Source organism: Pteronotus mesoamericanus, unplaced genomic scaffold (assembly GCF_021234165.1).
Source record: "Pteronotus mesoamericanus isolate MK-2021 breed Mesoamerican mustached bat unplaced genomic scaffold, CSHL_Meso_final contig_65, whole genome shotgun sequence".
Lineage (NCBI taxonomy): Eukaryota > Metazoa > Chordata > Mammalia > Chiroptera > Mormoopidae > Pteronotus > Pteronotus mesoamericanus.
Genome location: NW_026555228.1, coordinates 8610938 through 8631860, shown reverse-complemented (window position 1 = coordinate 8631860; position 20923 = coordinate 8610938). Strand labels below are relative to the sequence as shown.

Here is a 20923-nt window from a genome sequence, read left to right as displayed (position 1 = left end):
GTTAGCTGAAAAAATAGCACACGATTGCAAAGAACTAATGACTACCTAATCATGACAAAGCTTGTCCCAAAGTAGTCTCCTCTCTCTGAGTTCACATATTAATTCTACTCAATAAACATCATTATTATAGCCAAAGAGCTCTAATTATATGCCCACATGCACAAAACACAACATTAGCTTCAGAACAGTTAAACACAAGATATTTTCTTCATGTACTTGCCTTGTGTCTGCATTTAAGTACAACTCCATAGGCTCCTATAATAAAAAGAAATAAACATTTAGGAGCAATATACAAACTACAGCTTTTGTAGAAATCAAAGTTCTATTATATTTACATTGATCATCAATATGTTATAATGACTCCTAAAATGACAATATTCTGCAGTGGTAATGCAATGAGCCACATAAAAAGGCAGCATGGATATTTACTATATAAATTTTATAAACCAAGAGTATAAACAACCCATTTCTTCAACATGTATTTTTAAAGGTTTCTCCTTTTAAAGAAAATTTCACTTGAGACATTTTTACATTTAAGCTTAAAATATTCTGGAGACAAGATTTGGGCATAAGAACTTTAGGAGTAAATGGAAATTAATTCAAGAGATTCTAGGAAACTAAAAATTTAAGAGCTAATGATTTCCCAGTAGTAAGCTCAAGCACGGAGCCTACCAAATATATTCTCTGTCCTAGTCCTAGCAGACATTTAAATCCTCGTATAGCAGCGGTTCCAAACCATTATGGCACCAGGGACCAGTTTTTCCAGGGGCAGGATGGGAGAGGGAGGCGGAGCTCAGGCCGGGGTGGGGCAAAAGGCAGAGCTCAGGCAAGTTTCACTTGCTCACTGCTGCTAGCCTCCTGCTGTGGACCTGGCGGGCCTGGTGGGGGGCGGGTGGGGCCAGGACACAAGAGGCACTGCTCAGGGGAGCTTCACTAGTGGCCTGGTTCAGGATCCCTGTCTTATAGCATATTGGAATCTCTTTCCTGATTAGCGAAACAGTATAGGCATCAGCATTCCAATTAATAACTAGTAGATGGTGATACATTTTTGCCAGAAATAAAGACTCAGTTCCAGGGCACAGGCCACAGGCCACAAGCAGCTCAAGAATCTCTGGCCATTTATAGCCATGCACTCCCACTGTGTTTGATATATTTTGATGAGATTTATTGCTATCTTTTGGGTAATTTTCCTATTATCTAGCCAATAAGCTACTTCCTTAGAGGCAAAACAGAGTTGACAGCAAGGAAACTGAGGTTAAAGTTACATTGTGAAAATTTAATCAGGAGAATCAAAAGGTAATGTATAGTAACTGAGGTTTGTAGGAATACCAAGAACACTGACATTGACAGGCAAAGCCTCATGCATCTATGAGAAGGTGACTTTAGGGACATGAAATGGAGAAATGTGTGTCCAATAGAGTCTAGGGAACCAGAACAAGTCTCCTCAATTTTGGTGGAGATGGATGAACCTCAATGTCATAGTTAGGATGGAACTAGCCATCACAGCCATCCAACTTAGCTCCACAGTCACAGGCAATCATCCAATCCTCATGCCAGTTTTTCTATGGGGTAAAAATGCACTGTCTAGGCTACAGGAATGTAGAGTTTGCTTGACAGTTTTTAATTTCCTTAATATATGTGTATTTCTTAGCAAAAAGCATCTGAGGTACTTCACAAAGAAAAAAAATATAGCAGTGATGGTTCTGACTACAACTTAAACTAACATATTCTGATTTATATAACAGTCTGGTAGTTTTATTGTAATTAATGAGAGCCAGTCCCTGAGAAGATGATCACTTCTAGGTATACAAAGAAAAACAAGGTTATGATCCAGAAAACTTAGACCAGAATCGGAACATTACAACCCTGTTATACCCCATGAGGAGACCTTCTCCAGTCACTAGCTTTATTGCATAAGTTTCTAATTGTAATACTTCTTAAAAAATAACAACAAACAAAAAAGGCAAGCATAATAAAACATAGTAGATAAGCTATGGAGAATAAATTATATTTACATAATTAATATCAATGAAGAAAAGAAAAAGGAATTGACTGGTGAAGGAAGATGGATCTGTTCTTTTAATATGGTTTCAGCTTCAGACCTTGAAGCTAACACCAAATGATTAGACTGTATTTTAATTGTTTTTATTTATTTGAAAAAGACTTGACAACTTAATATTAATCTAAGACAGCTTTACTGTTCACATTGGTAAATTTTAAAAACTTCTTTTGAAATTCAAAATTTATATAAAAAATCTAAAATCTAAAATTTTTGTAACATTTGCTTTAAAGACATAAATGTTAAGAAACTATAATTATAGTTCCTTATCCTATTAATAGATTCATTTATCAAAATCACCATAAAGTTATTTTTAAGTCAAGAGTAAAAATTACTAAGAAAAACCAGGAAGACTTACGAAAAATGATTTACCATATTTCATCTAGTCAATGATGCCACTGATTATAAGCATGATTTTATGTATTACTAAGAAAGAAAAAATGCTGCCAATTAAACCATGACATGTTACTGATTATAACACACATCTGATTTCAAAGATATTACCATATGCCTCAGAATTTGTAAAATGTGGTTGCCATTCCCAAAGACAAATAAGTTATTTATTCATTTCTTTACCATGTAGTAAGTAAAATTTAACTTATACAAATAAATTCTGAGTTATTCACAATAAACCTAGCTGAAAGAAAAATAATATGTGACCAAAAACTTACTGACTAAAGAAACCATGATTCCTAATGAGAAGAATGAAATGAAGGCAACCTTAAGAAATCTCTGATTTATTAAACTTTAAGAGGTTTTAAAATATTATTAATTTTCAATGGGAGAATTAGACCCAAGAGTTGAGAATAATTTTATTTTTAATATCTTACTTTTAGGGCTCACATATAAATTGATATAGATTAATAGGACCTGAATTATTAACTTTTTTGGTAGTAGGTATAATTTTACATCGCTCAAAAAACTCAAGGAATGCTAAACTTACCTTCACCTACAACCCCAAGGATCTCAAATTTATTCATCACATTACCAATGTTAGGAATCTTCATGAAGACAAATTCCTCTTTTGAAGTGAGCCACAGAACATGGCATCAAAGAAGAACTTCTGAGAAAGTTGTCCAGTAAGTAGAACAAAAAAGAGCCGGAGGAAGAAATTCTCATAGGTTGGCAGGAACTTTCACATATTTCTTCTAATGTGAAATATTAAATGATTCTCTGAAAGAACAAAGAATTAAAAGCCATAGTTTTATTTCTCAGTAATCTGATAACCTGTCCTAGCCTATCTTTTTGTAGAGTTCTTTTCAAACCATGTTAACATTTCATACATTTAAAAAAAAAAAAGAATCAATAATCAGAGGAGGGAAGAATCCAAACTGGAACACAAATGAACCAATGAACTTAACTATATGTGAAATTAATAACAAACAAACACACTGAAGGGGACCAGGAAAAAGAATTAACCCTAGGAAACTCTTGAAAATGATATTTTGACAACATACTCTGCTCAAGCTAAAGACAAAAGTAAATATAAACACATACTCTACTTAGATATTTGTTTTTACATAGATATGTAACTCCTTTATTCTAGAGTTGAGCAAACAAGTAAATATATTGTGGATAATGAGAATTTAGTCCCTCATTCTATTCTCATAAAAAGTTACAAACATGAAAAGGGGGAAGGCTTAGAATTAGAGTTAACCATAAAAGCTCAGTTCTTAACATAGAGAGATGTAGAAATAGGTATAAGTATATGTGTAAATATACATACACACATATATTTCTTAGCTCTGTCTGCTGAGGGGGCCTGGAAACAATGACATTCCAGTACACATGAGCACAGCTAATGCACCAATAAAAGGAACCAGGGTTCCTTGGAGAAAAAGCTGATTTCCAGGCCGAGGCAGAAAATAAGGAAATGCTCAAAGAATAATGTGTGTCTAAAAGATACAGGAGTCAGCTTGAAGAGACATCCACTGGTCAAATGAGAACATTTGAGCAACAAAATAAAAATAGTAGCATATTATAATCCACAGAATAAAATAAAAATGCACCAGTCCTTACTGACATAAATAAATGGGGGAGAAAACAAAGCTCTTTCTTAGAGTTTAATTCCAAATAATAAATATAATGAAGAAATTAGAAAAACCGCCATTTGGCAAACACCCTGGCTATATTTACTTCAGGCAAGTATCATCAATATATAATAAAACTAGTGGTTGAAAGTTTGGTGGAAAACAGAATATTATCTCATCTCGAAGTAGCTCTCTATAAGATACCCATCAATTACAAAGGGAAAAACAGTAATTTTATAGTAAAGAATCCTGCCAGATACTACTACCTTATGTGAATAAAGTTAACGTTAGTAATAGGACAAGTCAACACCATATGCCTCACAACGTACTCCTGCAGCATTCCTTCTAAAAAAGTAAAACCAGAATGTAACCAGAGGCAGTAACAGACAAGCTAAGGACATTCTACTAAAATAACTCACCTGTATTCTTTAAAAATGTCTATGGCATGAAAGACAAAAAATGACTATCTGTTACAGAAAAGAAAAGTAAAGAGTCATGAAAACTAAACATAATGCCGGATCGTGGATTGGAGTCTAGACAAGAAAAAAAATTGCAATAAAGGGTAAACTGATAAAACTTAAATGCCTACAGATTATATAATAATATTGTATCAATGATAATTTTATTTTGATAATAGAATTATGGTCATGTAAAACAATGCTATTTTAAGAAATGACAAAATGGGTGATGGTGGTCAAAAGGTACAAGCTTCTAGTTAAAAAATAAAATTGCTAATACAGTAATTCTTAAAAGTTCTCATCACAGGAAAAAATTGTACAATGTGTGGCAATGGATGTTAACTAAACTTACTACGGTGTTCATTTCACAATAAATGCAAATATTAAATCATTATGTTGTGGACCTGAAGTAACATGTTATTATGTCAATTATATTTTGATAAAATAAATAATAAGGCACAGCCCCAAACCTCTAAAATAAGACAGTCTAACAAAAGGTTTAACAAAAGAGATTAACAACTGAAGGAGACAGCCACAGACAGTAGATTCCTGGAAGTCTCAAACAGACTGCCTAAGGTCAGACGGGGTCAACAGATGACATCATCAGAGGCAAACTGAGAAAGAACAAAGAGCGGTCTCCTGCCATAGAAGTTCACACCACAAAGTCAGGAAATCAAGACAGGTCAATTTAAGAAGCAGAAGCAAAAAGGAAGGGTCTCGTAAATAATGGGAAGACAAAGAAACACACCCCAAGCAAAGGGAAAGGAGGAAGCCCCACAAAGAGAACTAAATAAGAGAGAGAGGCAAGTAAACTATCAGATACTGAGTTCAAAACAATGGTTCTAAGGAAGCTCAGTGAGCTCAGTGAGCTGAAAGAGAATTACCAAAAACTACAGAGAAACTATGAGGAACTTACTGGAAACTATATCAGCATGAAAAAGGACATCAAAACTATCGATAAAAGACAAGAGGAAATGAAGAATACAATTTCTGAATTGAAGAACACAGTAGAAGGAATTCAAAGCAGGCCAAATGAAGCAGAGGAACGAATCATTGAGCTGGAGAACAAGATAGAAAAAAGCTCCCAGAAAGAGCAAGAAAATGAAAAAAGACTCAAAAGGAATGAAGAGGCATTGAGGGAAATGCAGGACAACCTGAAACGTAATAATATCCGTATAATAGGAATACCAGAAGGAGAAGAAAATGAGGAAGGGATAGAGAACCTGTTTGAAAAAGTAATGAGGGAAAACTTCCCTAATTGGAGGAGAGAAACAGTCACACAAGTCCAGGAAGCACAGAGGGTCCCATTCAAGAGGAAATCAATGAGGCCCACTTCAAGACACATCATCATTAAAATGCCAAATACCAAAGACAAACAGAGAATCCTAAAGGAAGCAAGGGATAAAGAGGTAGTAACATATAAGGGAGCCCTGATACAGCTAGCAGCTGACTTCTCAGCAGAAACACTGCAAGCCAGAAGGGAATGGCAAGAGACATTCCAAGTCATGAAACGCAAAGGTCTGCAAGCAAGACTGCTCTACCCAGCCACGCTCTCGATTAAAACAGAAGGCAAAATAAGGGGGAAAAAATTAACAAAAAAAAAAAGAAAGAGGAAATAACACCAAAGTTTTTAGAGATAAAGTTTGCAACTTAACCCATTCAGAAAAAAAAAAGTTTGTAAAGAGAGAGAAAAAGTGATAAAGTAAATATAGTAAAATATTAACATTTAGGGAACCTGGGTCAAGGGTCCATGGAACAAAGTTCTTTGTATTATCTTTGCAATTTCTTTCTAAATCTGCAATTATTTCAAAATAAGTTCTTTTGTTTAAAAAAAACCTATCCTATCTTTTAAAAAAGTAACAGTTATATCAACACAAAATATTGGTTAAAAGATAAATCAAAACCAGTAAAGGAATTTTCTTTGCTGCCTATGAAATCTGAAATTTTAAAAAAATGAGTACCTCATGTAGTATAGATAAGTATTAACATGAAGTATGCCTTTTCACACACTGAAGGCATGAATAAAAACTGAGGCAAGCTTTCTAAAGAGTAGTATGTCCATAAACAAAAACCTACATCAATCTTAAATGTGAAATATTAGACACAGTCCTTTTAAAAATTAAGAACCTGACAAGATGTCCTATAATTAATACTAACATTATTATTAAACATTCTCCTGGAGGGTTCTAGCAAGCTCAGTAAAAGAAGATGAAAAAAATGAATAAAATATATATGATTGGGAAGAGGGGAACAAAATAGGATTTACAGATATTATTGTCTACATGGAAAATTCAGAAGAATTTACAAATTATTAGAATTATAAGTGTTGGCAAGGTAGCTGAATATAAGTTCAACATACAAATATCAACTGCATTTGTAAATAGCAACAAGAAACAAAACACAATTTTTTAAAATCACATTTAAAACAAAAAAAGTTGCCTAGGATTTAACCTAAGAAAAGATATTCAAAGCCTCTATTCAAACATATATATCACCTACATAAATGAAGTTATCCCAATTTTAAATTAGGAAGATTCAGTACTCTCCATATTAACCTATACAGTCAATGCAATCCCAATCAAAATCCTAGGGTTTTCTAAAAAATTAAGAAAAGCTCATTCTAAAATATACATGAAGAGCAGAGTTCCCAGAAGAGTCCACAAATCCCTGACAAGAAAAGAAAGAAGGCTCAGGCTTGAGGGTAGGATCTGGCAGTATGCTCTACCAAATGTATTAAAGGTTAGAACTGAGCTACAGAAATTTAGACAGGATGCTCCTGACACAGCAATAGACAAATTAGCCAGTGGAACTAATGTGAGAGCCCAGAAGCAGACCGTACTTACTTAAATATCCCTAACAGCTCCACTCTCACCTCCCCCTGAATTCAGTCTGTTCCCTCCCTACACAGGAGTCTTTAGGATAAGTCAAATCATGTCACTTCTCTGCTCAAAACTCTCCATAGGCCTCCCATGTCATTAAGAGTGAAAGTCCAAGTCCACAAAAGCCACAGGGGCTTTACCTACCCTCCTCTGACATCATCCCTGACTAGTCTCTCTCCGCCTGCTTCACTCCAGCCACAGGAAGCTCGTTTTAGTTCAATATTGAAGAAAGTCACAGTTGTCCCCAATCCTAAATATTTCTCTGTCACCCTAACATTTACTTTAGGTCAGACTCTTATCTGATTTTTCATTCCACATTTACAAAAACTTTTTTTTTTAAAAAGGCAAGAGAAAGCAGACACTACATTTTAGAAAATCTAATTTCATGGAATCACAAATTTTAAAAGGATGACTGTGACGTTTAGAGAAAATGATGCCACAATTTCAGAAGAAATTAATAAATATTCTATTCATTCATTAAATAAATAATTACTGAATGTCTAACATGTTTCAGGAAATGGATAAATAAGATACATAACACAGTGGTGAATAAAATAGGCAAAGTACTTGCCCTTATGGAGCTTTACATTTTGCTGAAGGAAGAAAAAATACAAGATTATTATTACATGCTGATACATGTTATAGAGGAGGAAAAAAGGCATGATTACTCAGAGAGGCTTCTCTAAAAAGGTGACATCTGAGGTGAAATATCAATAACAACGAGCCACTCATATGAAAATCTAAGTCCATCACGCTCCAGGTAAAAGATGCTCAGAGTGTTTGAGAATGAATCATCCAAGAAATATGTAAATATTCTATTCTCTGCCAATAATGGTATATGGCTCATTTCAAGACAAACTAGAGATAAAAATTTTATTTCCACTAAGGAGACTCAGCACCCCAAAAGTTCTGTATGTAAGTATAGGTAAAGAACATTTGGTCCCATTTATTTATTCTCTATGGAAATCAAAACTGAGTGATGCAAACTGGAAATCAGAATTTAAATGTGTGAGTAAACACATAACATAGGTGTCAAGAAGTCTTTTAATTACCAGCATTCACACTGAGGGGGGAAAATGATGCCAAATTGAATTTAACTTAGTAAACGAAAAAGGGGAAACTTAGTAGAGACAGCAAGCTCAGGGAGCTACTACTTGGCAGAGGACTAACAAGCTCAGTGACCAAAAGTCACCCCAGGCCTATAGCTTCCTTAGCAAAAGTCAATTTTAACGTTCAGTGAGCCCTGACCGTTGTTCTTTTGCATCTAGGATAACATACTTCTGAAATGTCAGAGTAATTTTCTTTTCCAGACCCCTGGAAGGCAGAACTGCTGGCACCAGAGCACAAAACCACATATCGTCACTATGTACTGTAAATGTTAACTGCCCTGTGCCCACCAACGTAAATGAAATGTGCTTCTCCATTTAGCTTTTTACCCAATCCCAGAGATTTCCCCACTTTGCCTTCTCCTGTCTCCTTAATGTGCCACCAATGGGTTTTATGTACCCTTCCTCATGTTTTCCCCTTTGACCTTAAATGTATATAAAATGAGCTGCAAAAACGCTGTTCTCTGGAGCATTTTCTCAATCCCTTGAGATCTTGCTTCTGGACATGTCCTCAAAATTTTTGCACAAACTAATATAAAATTTTTCTATAGATTTAGACATTCTTACATCAACAACTACAATTTTATATAGTGAATAACACTAATAAATTTTAAGGCATAAATACTTAGATATTTTAACTTTAACTAAATAACTTTAATGAAATGTTCCTTTGTGGGTAAATACAAAGTCTGGAGGGAATACTTTTTAAAAGCAGCCCCCAAACCCCCAAGACTTAACAAGATTGTGAAGAAGTACCTGGCTAAAATCAAAGCAAAAGAAAAGAACCCAGAGAGGTAATCCAAACCACCCATGGTTTTAGAGCCCTCTGGCACTTGAAGATCCAGGGGAAAAAGCGGGGAGAAAAAGAGCTTGCTCTTGAAATCCTTAATAATCAATGGGCAAAAAAGTCAAAGGCAACAGTGTTTCTTTTTTCTTTTTTTAAAACCAGTAACATAGTCATTTATTATTAAAATCAAGTATTATGTACTATATATAATTGTGTGTGCTATGCCTTTTATTTTTCCAGTTCTTGTCATAATTGGAGTTGCTATTATCATGTTGTTGTTGTTGTTGTTGTTTAAATACATTTGTCTCCATTTTCCCGGCCACCACTTTCCCCTGCCCCATCCGCCCCCACCTCCCACCCTCAATCCTTCCCCACGTTGGCTTTCCCCGTGGGTCCTTTATACAAGTTCCTTGATTTAACCCTTTCCCTTCCCCCCCCATTATCCCCCTCCCCCCTTTCTGCTGGTCACTGTCGGTTTGTTCCTTATTTCCATGTCTCTAGCTATATTCTGCTCACGTTTGTTCTGTTGATTAGATTCCACTTACAGGTGAGATCATATGATATTTGTCTTTCACCTCCTGGCTTATTTCACTTAGCATAATGCTCTCCATTTCCATTCATGCTGTCGCGAAGGGCAGTAGCTCTTTCTTTCTTTCTGCTGCATAGTATTCCATTGTGTAAATGTACCAGTTTTTTGATCCACTCATTTATTGATGGACACTTAGGTTGCTTCCAGCACTTGGCTATTGTAAATTGTGCTGGTATGATCATTGGGGTGCATAGGTTCTTTTCAATTGGTGTTTCAGCATTCTTGGGATATAACCCCAGCAATGGAATCGCTGGGTCAAAAGCCAGTTTCATTTTTAGCTTTTTGAGGAAATTCCAAACTGTTTTCCACAGTGGCTGCACCAATCTGCATTCCCACCAACAGTGTACTAGAGTTCCCTTTTCTCCACAACCTCGCTAGCACCTGTTGTTTGTTGAGTTGTTTATTATGGCCATTCTGACTGATGTGAAGTGGTATCTCAGTGTGGTTTTAATTTGCATCTCTCTGATGGCTAGTGATGCTGAGCACCTTTTCATATGTCTCTGGGCTCTCTATATGTCCTCCTTGGAAAAGTGTCTGTTCAGGTCCTTTGCCCATTTTTTAATTGGACTGTTTGTCTTCCTGGAGTGGAGTCGTGAGAGTTCTTTATACACTTTGGAGATCAAACCCTTGTCCAAGTTATCATTGGCAAATATATTTTCCCATACAGTTAGTTCTCTTTTCATTTTGCTGATGTTTTCTTTAGCCTTGCAGAAGCTTTTTATTTTGATGAAGTCCCCTTTGTTTATTCTTTCCTTTATGTCCCTTGCTCTAGGGGACATGTCAGTGGAAATACTGCTGCATGGAAAATCTGAGATTTTCCTGCCTATGTTCTCCTTGAGGACGTTTATGGTGTTGTGACTTATATTTAAGTCTTTTATCCATCTTGAGTTTATTTTTGTGTATGGTGTAAGTTGGTGGTCAGATTTCATTTTTTTACACATAGCTGTCCAGGTCTCCCAATACCATTTGTTGAAGAGGCTATTTTTACTCCATTTTATGCTTCTGCCCCCTTTGTCTAATGTTAATTGACCATAGAGACATGGGTTTATTTCTGGGCTCTCTATTCTATTCCACTGATCCATATGTCTGTTCTTATGCCAGTACCAGACTGTTTTGATTACAGTGGCCTTGTAATATAGTTTGATGTCAGGTATTGGGATCCCTCCTACTTTGTTCTTCTTTCTCAAAATTGCTACAGCTATTCGGGGTCATTTATGGTTCCATATATATTTTTGAAATTTTTGTTCTGTATCTGTGAAATACATCATTGGTATTTTAATAGGGATTGCGTTCTATCTATAAATTGCTTTGGGTAGTAAGGATATTTGGTGATGTTAATTCTTCCAATCCATGAACATAATATATGCTTCCATTTATTCGTGTCTTTCTTTCTTTCTTTCTTTCTTTCTTTCTTTCTTTCTTTCTTTCTTTCTTCAATATTGTGTAGTTTTCTGAGTACAGGTCTTTTATCTCCTTGGTTAAGTTTATCCCTAGGTACTTTATTTTTCTTGTTGTTATAGCAAGTGGGATTTTTTCCCCCCTGATTTCTGATTCTGATATTTCATTGTTGTTATACAAAAATGCCTTCAATTTCTGAATATTGACTTTGTATCCCACTGTTTTGCCAAATTCACTTATTAGTTTGAGTAGTTTCCTGGTGGAGTCTACAGGGTTTTCTATGTACACTATAATGTCATCTGAAAACAATGACAGTTTTACTTCCTACTTTCCAGTTTGGATGTCTTTTATTTCTTTTTCTTGTCTGATTTCTGTGGCTAGGACTTCCAATACCATGTTGAATATAAGTGGTAAAAGCAGACATTTTTGTCTTGTTCCTGATCTTAGTGGGAAAGCTTTTAGTTTTTGCCCGTTGAATATGATGTTGGTTGTAGGTTTTTCATATATGGCCTTTATTATGTTGAGGTTTGTTCCTTTTACTCCCACTTTGCTGAGTGTTTTTATCATAAATGGGTGCTGTACCTCATCAAATGCTTTTTTCCCCATCTATTGATATGATCATGTGATTTTTGTCTTTCCTTTTGTTTATGTGATGTATTACATTTTTTGATTTGTGAATATTGTACCATCTTTGCATCCCTGGGATGAATCCCACTTGATCATGTTGTATGATCTTTGTAATGTATTGCTGGATGCAATTTGCCAATATTTTGTTGAGGATTTTAGCATCTAAGTTCATCAGCGATATTGGCCTGTAGTTTTCTTTCAAAGGCAAGAGTGTTTCAAAAGGAGAAAGTTTCATAAGTCACCACTTATTTGAAACAGAAACCCTAAAGAGCTATACTCTCAGGATATAAGAAACCAGAATGAAATCAGCCCTTGGACTGACCTGAATTATAGCTTTATGTCGCCTGGGTGACCTAAATAAAGTATGTTGGATTGTTGGATTCAGGTGGTCCAACATTCACTTTGGTGGTGCCACCAGCAGTCTGGTTGAAGCAAGGGAGTAGGTTAGGGGTGAGAGTGTAAAAAAAAATAAAAAAGCAAATCTCTGCAGAAGATAACGTCAACCTAGGCCTCACAATATTGCTACAGATAATTTCTTCTTTACATTGTGCAGTACATAATAGCCAGATACACTAGGTAATAAAACACTACAAACAAGAACAGAAGCTACTGAAACAGAAAATGACCCACAAAGACTTATAATATTAGAATTATCAGGAATAGCCAATAAAACAACTATAAGGTTGAATTAATAAAAACCCAAGGGTTGAACATTTTGACAGGACTTGAAGGTCTAAAAGGTAAAAGAACAAATTTGAAAAAATAAATTAGAATTCTAAAACTGAAAGAACAGCACAGAAATTCAGCAGACAGTTAAAGGAGAAAAATATCAGGATATATAAATATTAAAAACTTGACCAAATGAACATATAAGCTGCAGCAAAGAACTGCAGAATGTCTTTCTTCTTCCCCAAGCACCCACAGAACATTTACAAAGATTGATAGTGTGAAAATATGCCAAGCCATAAAGCAATCCAAAACAAATGACAAGGACTGAACTACGAGGATGTTCTCTCTCCACAGTGCAAGTATGCAAAAAAAAAAAAAATCTATCACAAAAGAAATAATTAGAACATACTCATATGTTTGAAAAATTAGTACACTCTTAAAATATGTCAGTCAAATAAGAATAAAAGGCATGTAAAAATACAAATTTATGGGAAGTAGCTACAGCAATCTTGGGGTAACTGAAATCCTCATATATGTATGTATCAGAAAATATTTTTTTAAAAATTAATAAGCTGAGCATGAATCCCAAGAGGTTAAAAAAAGAACAGCAAAATAAATGCAAGGAAAACATAAATAAGTAAATAAATAAATAAAGAGTAGAATACATGAAATAAAAAACACATGAAGGGGTTCAGAATAGGCATCCCTAAAAAATGCTACTTTGGCCTGTGGGTTATTTTGACTGAAGGCAATTGAGGCCCTGCAGGCTCACGAGAAACTTTTACCTCTCCCTTAAGGAATTTAAACTGGGGGCCTTGCCCATAATAAGACTTATCACCAGAAATAAATCTTTATAACCTGTCTATAGGGCAGAGAAACTTCTCATTACTGAACATCTGCTCCTCTTATAGTCCTGCAAATAACCCTCCTCTCCCCTGAAGCCCCAAGGCATCTTACCTCATTTCTTGGCTCAGGATGCCATATATACCTCATCTTACCTTTGTCTCAGAGTATCTCGTGTATGTGAGGTCTCTGAGTCTCCCAGGATGTGGGGTTCCCATACATGTATAATTAAATTTGGATATTTTCTCTTGTTAATCTGCCTCATGCTGATTTAATCATTAGACCAGACTCCCCCCACCCCACAAAATCCTAGAAGGGTTGAGGAAAATTTCTTCCTTTCCCCCACAAACAATAAAGAGATCAAAAGAGCAAAGAGCTGGATCTTAGAAATCAACTTTGGAACTAATGAAAGGAGAAAGAGAATTCAGACCAGGCAACAGATTGATTTCAGGCTTATGCTATCCTCACCAGAGAAACCCAGCCACTCCACGGCCTACAGAATGGTGGGCTAGCAAACGGGCACTATCCTTAGCTGCTAAGCTAGTGGCAATTCATTCAAAAACAACAGAAAACTAACACAGTATCCATTGTAGTTACATAGTTTTAAAACAGGCAAAACTGAACTATATTATTTAGGGATGCATATATAAGTGGTAAATCTATTTTTTAAAAAAAGCGAACAAGGAAGTGTTCTAAAAATCAGAATATTAATTACTTCCAGGGAGGAGTTGCAATTGAGAAGAGATACATAATGAGAAAGGGTATATGGCAAAACAGCTGCAATCAATAAACGCTACAGAAGCTGTTAAGAAGAAAGAAGACCACTTCCCACCAGATTTCTAACTTAAAACTGGCTCAATCCAACATGGCAACTAATTTCACCTAAACTTAATCCCTACCCTCATTATATATTCATTGTAATGTATTACCATGCTAAATGGACACACCCCATGCCACCATCATCTGAAATGGAAAGCCCATATAAGAACACAATCAATAAACATATCCTCAGGTGAGGATTAAAAATAACAGGGCTTCCTGGGACCATGATAATGTCCTATTTCTTGACTTAAGTGATATATATTAATTAGAGTATATATTTACACTGTATGTATTTCTATGCTGTTATATTGTACAATAAAACAACTTTTTAAGAACTCAGAGTAAGTCTGACAATGATGTCATATATAAATATTTCCTTGGTCATTTCTATGAAGGTAAAAGATAATTTTTATCAAAGATAAACACTGACCAAACAAGTTGAACTAAGCTACCTTTCTCTGAGGGTCAGACTCCACAAAATGTACACTGTCTAGTGTTGGGTATCAACAACAAAACCAAAAATTTCCTGTGATGGATAATAGGATGCTGACCGTGCCTATTCATGACAGATAAGGAACTAGTGAGGAAACTGAGTTTGGCCTCAGTGAGAGATGACTAACATTCAAATGCCTGAAGACTCCTTGCAACAGGGAGTGTAGGGCCAGTGATTTGAATTATTTCAGAAGGAAGAATGAAGATCAGTGGTAGAAGTTAAAGGAGACAGATTTCAGCGCAGTAGTGATTGGATAACAATGAACCATTAATGGGTACTCTTTCATTTTATAAATACCTGTCAGACACCTACAGTGGACCAGCCCACTTATAGATGCTTCGGGATACAGGAGTGAACAACACAGACGTGACCACTGCTCTCATGGAGCCTGCTGAGGGGAGAAAGGCAAACGTGTTCATTCCAGAGAGAGCAGATTTGTTGCCCCAAAGTATGCCTCTCTGGCATTAAGGATTATTTTAAGCTAAAGGCAATCAAAACCCAACAAGTTCAGGAAAAGCTCTTTACCTCCCTACTCAACTGCTTAAATTTACATTGGAAATGGGGTTTGTACCAGGAAGACAGCTATTGTCAGACATCTTTTTAATCTGCATAACAAAGCAACTTTTGTTTTCCAAAAATCTCCTCCAGCCTTCTTGTCAAAGGCCTTCCTCCCCTTTGTATCTATCACCAGACCCCTACCCCTTTTTTAGCTCAGAATGTTAAATAAGCTTCAGTTACCTGGCTGCTCTTTGGATCTTAGTATATTCTTATGAAGCCCCGTACCTATGAAATTAAATTTGTTTTTCTTCTGTTATCCTGTCTTACATCAATTTAATTATTTAGACTAGCCAAAGAACCTAGAAGGGAAAAATTTTCTACCCCTACAACAGTGACATGGATTATAAAGGGAAAAAAAGTCTATTTTATAGAGTGTTATGGCAACTGAGGAGGGGTCCTTTAGGTAGGATGGTCTGGCAAAGGCCTGTCTGAGGAGGTAAGGTTTGAATAAAAATCTGTTGAATGTAGAAAAATCAAGCCATGGGAACAAGAATGTGAAAAAGAGCACTGGAGGCTGTACTAAGAGCTTTACAGAACTTGACAAATTCAATCTGAAGCAGAGCAGACAGACAAGGGGACCAAGAGGAGGCAGGGAGAGACCGCTGGAACAAGTTTGGCCTTGGTAGAAGAGTCCTAGACTCAACTAGATGTGCTCTAAGGTCCCTTCCAATCTAAGAATCTCTCAAAAATCATTTGAGTTTTTGATTATTAATCATTAACTTCATAAACATAACAGAATGCATTTTAAAGTAGATTTGTCTTGCACTAAGAAACACACCTAGAATTAACTAATCTTATCTCTGCATTGGGAAGTAAGCAGGTACCTACCTATAAAAAACTGACAGAAATGTAAAGTTTACAATTTATTTCATTATTAGTAGTACTACATTTAAGAGTGTCCTGGACCTTGAATGTTTCCTTTGCGACTAAAATTATAATCTTCACCTCAACAGATCTTTTCTTCTTCCCAAAGAGAGTACAAAATCAGTCGCGTTTTGTTTTTATCTCTGATATTGTATTTATACAGACAAATAAGAGAACCATTTTGTCACTGAAAAGTGCACAGGAATGAATTTGGTACATGACACATTTCTGTTATAATAAGAGAGTTCAAATGGTTTGAAAACATCTTAAAACTTGTGATCCAAGTATGTTAAGGAAACCATTTCTATGGAAAGCACAGCGTTGTGGGGGGAAGAAGTCCTGATTACACTCTTATAGAGAACACTCCATGTTAAATCTAAGCTAGGAGATAATACACTCCCACTTGCTTTCTTCCTAGATGGGACCACCTGAACCATAATAGGATCTTCATTATGCTCTATTCCCCCAATAGTAGAGAATAATTTGATTCATAAATCCATTCTCTATAATTCAGTTCCCATCATTAAATCAAACTAATTATTTAACTATCATGAGTAATATACACACAGTTTAATAGCATAAAATTTCAAACCACCAAACATGAATGAAGATTGCCTTCCTACCCTTTCCCTTTAGAATCCTTCCACAAGGAAGGAAATCCAACACCAGCTCAATGTATCTCCTACCCAGCTACTTGATATTTCTCCCAGCACTGCCAACCCTATTCAACTTACAGTTCTTCTTCAGAATGAGGGTCTTGGGGTTCAGATTGGGAAAAAGAGTTGTGATGGCTAGAAAAATAATTTTCCTCCCACCTTCTCAGTTCTCCTAGCTTGGTTAATAATCAAACTAAGACAGATTAACAGGAGAAAATGTCCAACTTTTTTATACAAATGCACATTTGGGATTGCCATAATGAGACCCCCAAATAAACAGGGCAGTTGAGGCTTATATGCTATTCTGGAGCTAAGGAGAGGGGGAGAGAGGATAGTAGTTTGGAACTTCAAAGGAAAGGAAGACAACTCACATGGGCATGGAAAAGCAAATGTTTGGTAAATAAATATGAGTATTTGCTGGGCTACCTTTAACAAAGAGACACAGAGAAGACTTTGAACAAATGGACCTTCCTGTCTATCACACACTAGTTTATATTAAACTAGTTATCTGATGCTATCTCCCTTCCTGGAACAGGTCCTCTATCGAAATTCCTTTTAGACAGAGGAGAGGTCAAAGGTTTTTCATGTGTATTTTGTTCCTTAATAACAAGCTTAAAATAAATATCCCCAATATCCCAAGGGCCATATTTTGTGGTATCAAACTCTGCTTCCTTCAATAAGGATCAGAAAAATTCAAGATTCATATTAATACTGTGCCATTTAAGATACATTATTGGTTTAAAAGGTTTTTGAAAGCCCCTGAATGAAAATCTAAGTATCGACTTTTTCCTGGTTTCTATGGGATAATTTGTTCTGGTCTCCAAATTCTAAATAAATTTAACAGAAGTTGGGAGCCATGTAAGATTTAGTTGGGTTGATGTGGGTCAGAATATATGGTCTAAGTTATTATCCTCTACTCCAAATACAATATGGTCTAAGTTATTATTCTCTACTCCAAATACAATAATCTTCAGATGAAAAAGGATAGAAAGAACTGAAGTCAAAGCAACCTGCAGATCCCTTGGTAGCTCATATAAGATGGTTCCAGGCAGCACATAGGTAGTGGCTGACCTCAGCCTGCACCTCCCAAGAGGCGCCAGAACCAAGACATCTGGTGGTCATTTTCAGAGCACACCAGAGCACCACCCAACTACCTGCACAAATGACACACTCAAAGGGCAGACTCAGAAAACCCTAGAGCCCTACTAAAGTGAATCTTGCTATGTAGGGACAACCCCTGCACAACGGCTCTTCCACTGTAGTTGTGGCCAGCCCTCACAAGCAACCAGCCTGAGGGGCAATCCCTCCCAACAGTAACCAAGGCTCAACTACAATAGGAGAGCATACACAACTCACACAAGGGACACACCTGGAGCACCCGGCTCAGGTGACCAGGGACACTGTACCATTCGGCCCCACAGGACACCTACTATGTAAGGTTACCCTACCAAGACTTAGAGGCATAGCAACTCTACCTGATACATAAGAACAAACACAAAGAGACAGCCAAAATTAGGAGACAAAGAAAGAAACATGTCCAAAATGAAAGAACAGAACTCTAGAAAAATAATTAAACTAAACAGAGACAAGCAATCTACCAGATGCAGAGTTCAAAACACTGGTTATAAGGACACTCAATAATCTCAGTGAGAATATCAAGAGATAGGAAACATAAAAATAGAGATAGAAAACATTAAAAAAGAACCAGTCAGAAATGAATATAATAACTAAAATGAAAACTACATCAGAGGGAATCAATAGTAGATAAGATGAAGCAGAGGATCGAATCAGTGTTTTGGAAAATAAGGTAGCAAAAACACCCAACTAAAACAGAAAAAAAAAAAATGAGGATATTTTTAAGAGGCCTCTGACACAACATCAAGTGTACCAACATTTGCATCATAGGGATACCAGAAGGAGAAGAGAGAGAGCAAGGAATTGAAAATCTATGTTTAAAATTTTTTTCTTTTATTGATTCTACAGAGAGGGGAAGGTTGGGAGAAAGAGAGGGAAAGAAACATCAATGTGAGAGAGAAACATCGACTGGATGCCTCTTGCACACACCCCCAACTGGGGACCAAACCCACAACCCAGGCACATGCCCTCAACAGGAATCAAACTGGTGACATTTTGGCTTGCGGGACAACACCCATCCAACTGAGCCACATGGGCCAGGGCTGAAAAACTATTTGAAAAATGACAGAAAACTCCCCTAACCTGTCAAAGTATATATACATACATACAAGCGCATGATGCAGAGAGAGTCCCAAACAAGATGAACCCAAAGAGGCCTACACCAAGACACATCATAATTAAAATGCAAAAGATTAAAAACAACGAAAGAATCTTAAAAGCAGCAAGAGAAGAGCAGTTAGTTACCTACAAGAGAGCTCCCCTAAGACTGTCAGCTGATTTCTCAACATAAATTTTGCAGGCCAGAAAGGACTGGCAAAAAATATTCAAAGTGGTGAAAAGCAAGGAACTAGAATCAAGATTACTCTACACATTGAAGCTATCATTTAGAATCGAAGGACATATAAAGAGCTTGCCAAGCAAGAGAAAGCTAAAGGAATTCATCACCACCAAACCAGTATTACAAGAAATGTTAAAGGGACTTCTGTAAGAAGGAAAAAAAAAAGTGAAAAATAAGAATATCCTTGACCAGGTGGCTAGTTGGTTAGAGCATCATCTCATGCACCAAAAGGTTGCAAGTTCAGTTCCTGATAGGGCACATACCTAGGTTACGGGTTCAATCTCTGTACAGGAGGCTATTGATCAATGTTTCTCTCCCCCTCTTTCTTCCTTCCTCTCTCTCTAAAATTAATGAATATATCCTTGGGTGAGGGTTAAAAGAAATAGGAATAAAAAATGGCAATAACTATATATTAACAATTACTTTAAGTGTAGATTGATTAAATGCAGAAATAAACAAAATATACAGTGGCTGAATAGATAAGAAAACAAGACCCATACATATGCTGTCTACATGAGACTCATTTCAGATCAAAAGTCACACACAGACTGAAAGTAAATCAATGAAAGAAGATATTTCATGAAAATGGAAATTAAAAAAAAAAACAAACCTGGGGTAGGAGTACTTAATACCAGACAAAATAGACTTTATACTAAGAGACAAAGAAAGAACCAGTAACTCCATTTCTGGGTATTTATCCCCCCCAAAAAACCAAAACACTAATTCAAAAAAGACATGCATCCATATGTTCATTGCAACATTATTTACAACAGCCAAGTGATGGAAGCAACCTAAGTATCCATCAATAGATGAATGGATGAAGAAGAAGCAGTGTATATAGACAATGGAATATGACTTAGCCATAAAAAAGAATGAAATCTTGCCATTTGCAACAACATGGATGGACATAGACAGTATTGTACTGAGTGAAGTAAGTCAGGCAGAGAAAGACAAATACCATGATTTCACTTACATGTGGAATCTAAAAAACAAACAAAACAGAAACAAACTCATAGATACAGAGAACATTTTGATGGTTGCCAGGTGGAAGGGGAGTTGGGGAAATGGGCAAAAAGGGGGAATGGATCGAAAAGTACAAATTGGTAGTTACAAAACAGTCATGGAGATATACAGTATAGCATAGAGAATATAGTCAATAATGTTACAATAACTATGTATGGTGTTACATGAGTACTAGATTCACTGGGTTATCACTTCCACTTCATAAGTTATATAAATATTTAATCACTGGGTTGTATACCTAAAACTAATGTAACATTGTATGTCAACTTTAACTCAAAAATAAAAAAATATTTTTAAAAAAGACTGGCCAAAAGCAAATGTAGTCACATTTTTTGGAAAGGGTAACAACAGTACATTCTGTAAACCTAGTAATTTATAATTAAGCAATCATTCAATAAATATGTCTTGAATACTAACTATATGTCATGCAGCCAATGTAAGAGACTTTGGGGATGTATTAGTGAAGGAAATGTCCCCTTATCTCATGGAGTTTATCAATGAATTACACAGCAAGTATAAAATTGTAACTATATGTGTTATAAAAAAGAGCTCTAGGGTACTAAGGAGAGCTTGTAACAAGTTTTCCACT

At 36.0% G+C, this 20923-nt stretch overlaps 1 protein-coding gene across 2 annotated transcripts in view; it reads right to left on the bottom strand.

Annotated features, from left to right (window-relative positions):
• Nucleotides 1-20923, bottom strand: part of CDKL5 (cyclin dependent kinase like 5) — a 149415-nt gene that overhangs the window by 94265 nt on the left and 34227 nt on the right. For both annotated transcript variants that reach the window (XM_054581110.1, XM_054581111.1), the window contains exons 2-3: nt 3003-3232; nt 221-255 (exon numbers count right to left, since the gene is read on the bottom strand). In XM_054581110.1, coding sequence (XP_054437085.1) covers nt 221-255; nt 3003-3066 — 99 coding nt within the window. In that variant the 5' untranslated portion in view covers nt 3067-3232. The remainder of the gene's footprint in view (nt 1-220; nt 256-3002; nt 3233-20923) is intronic.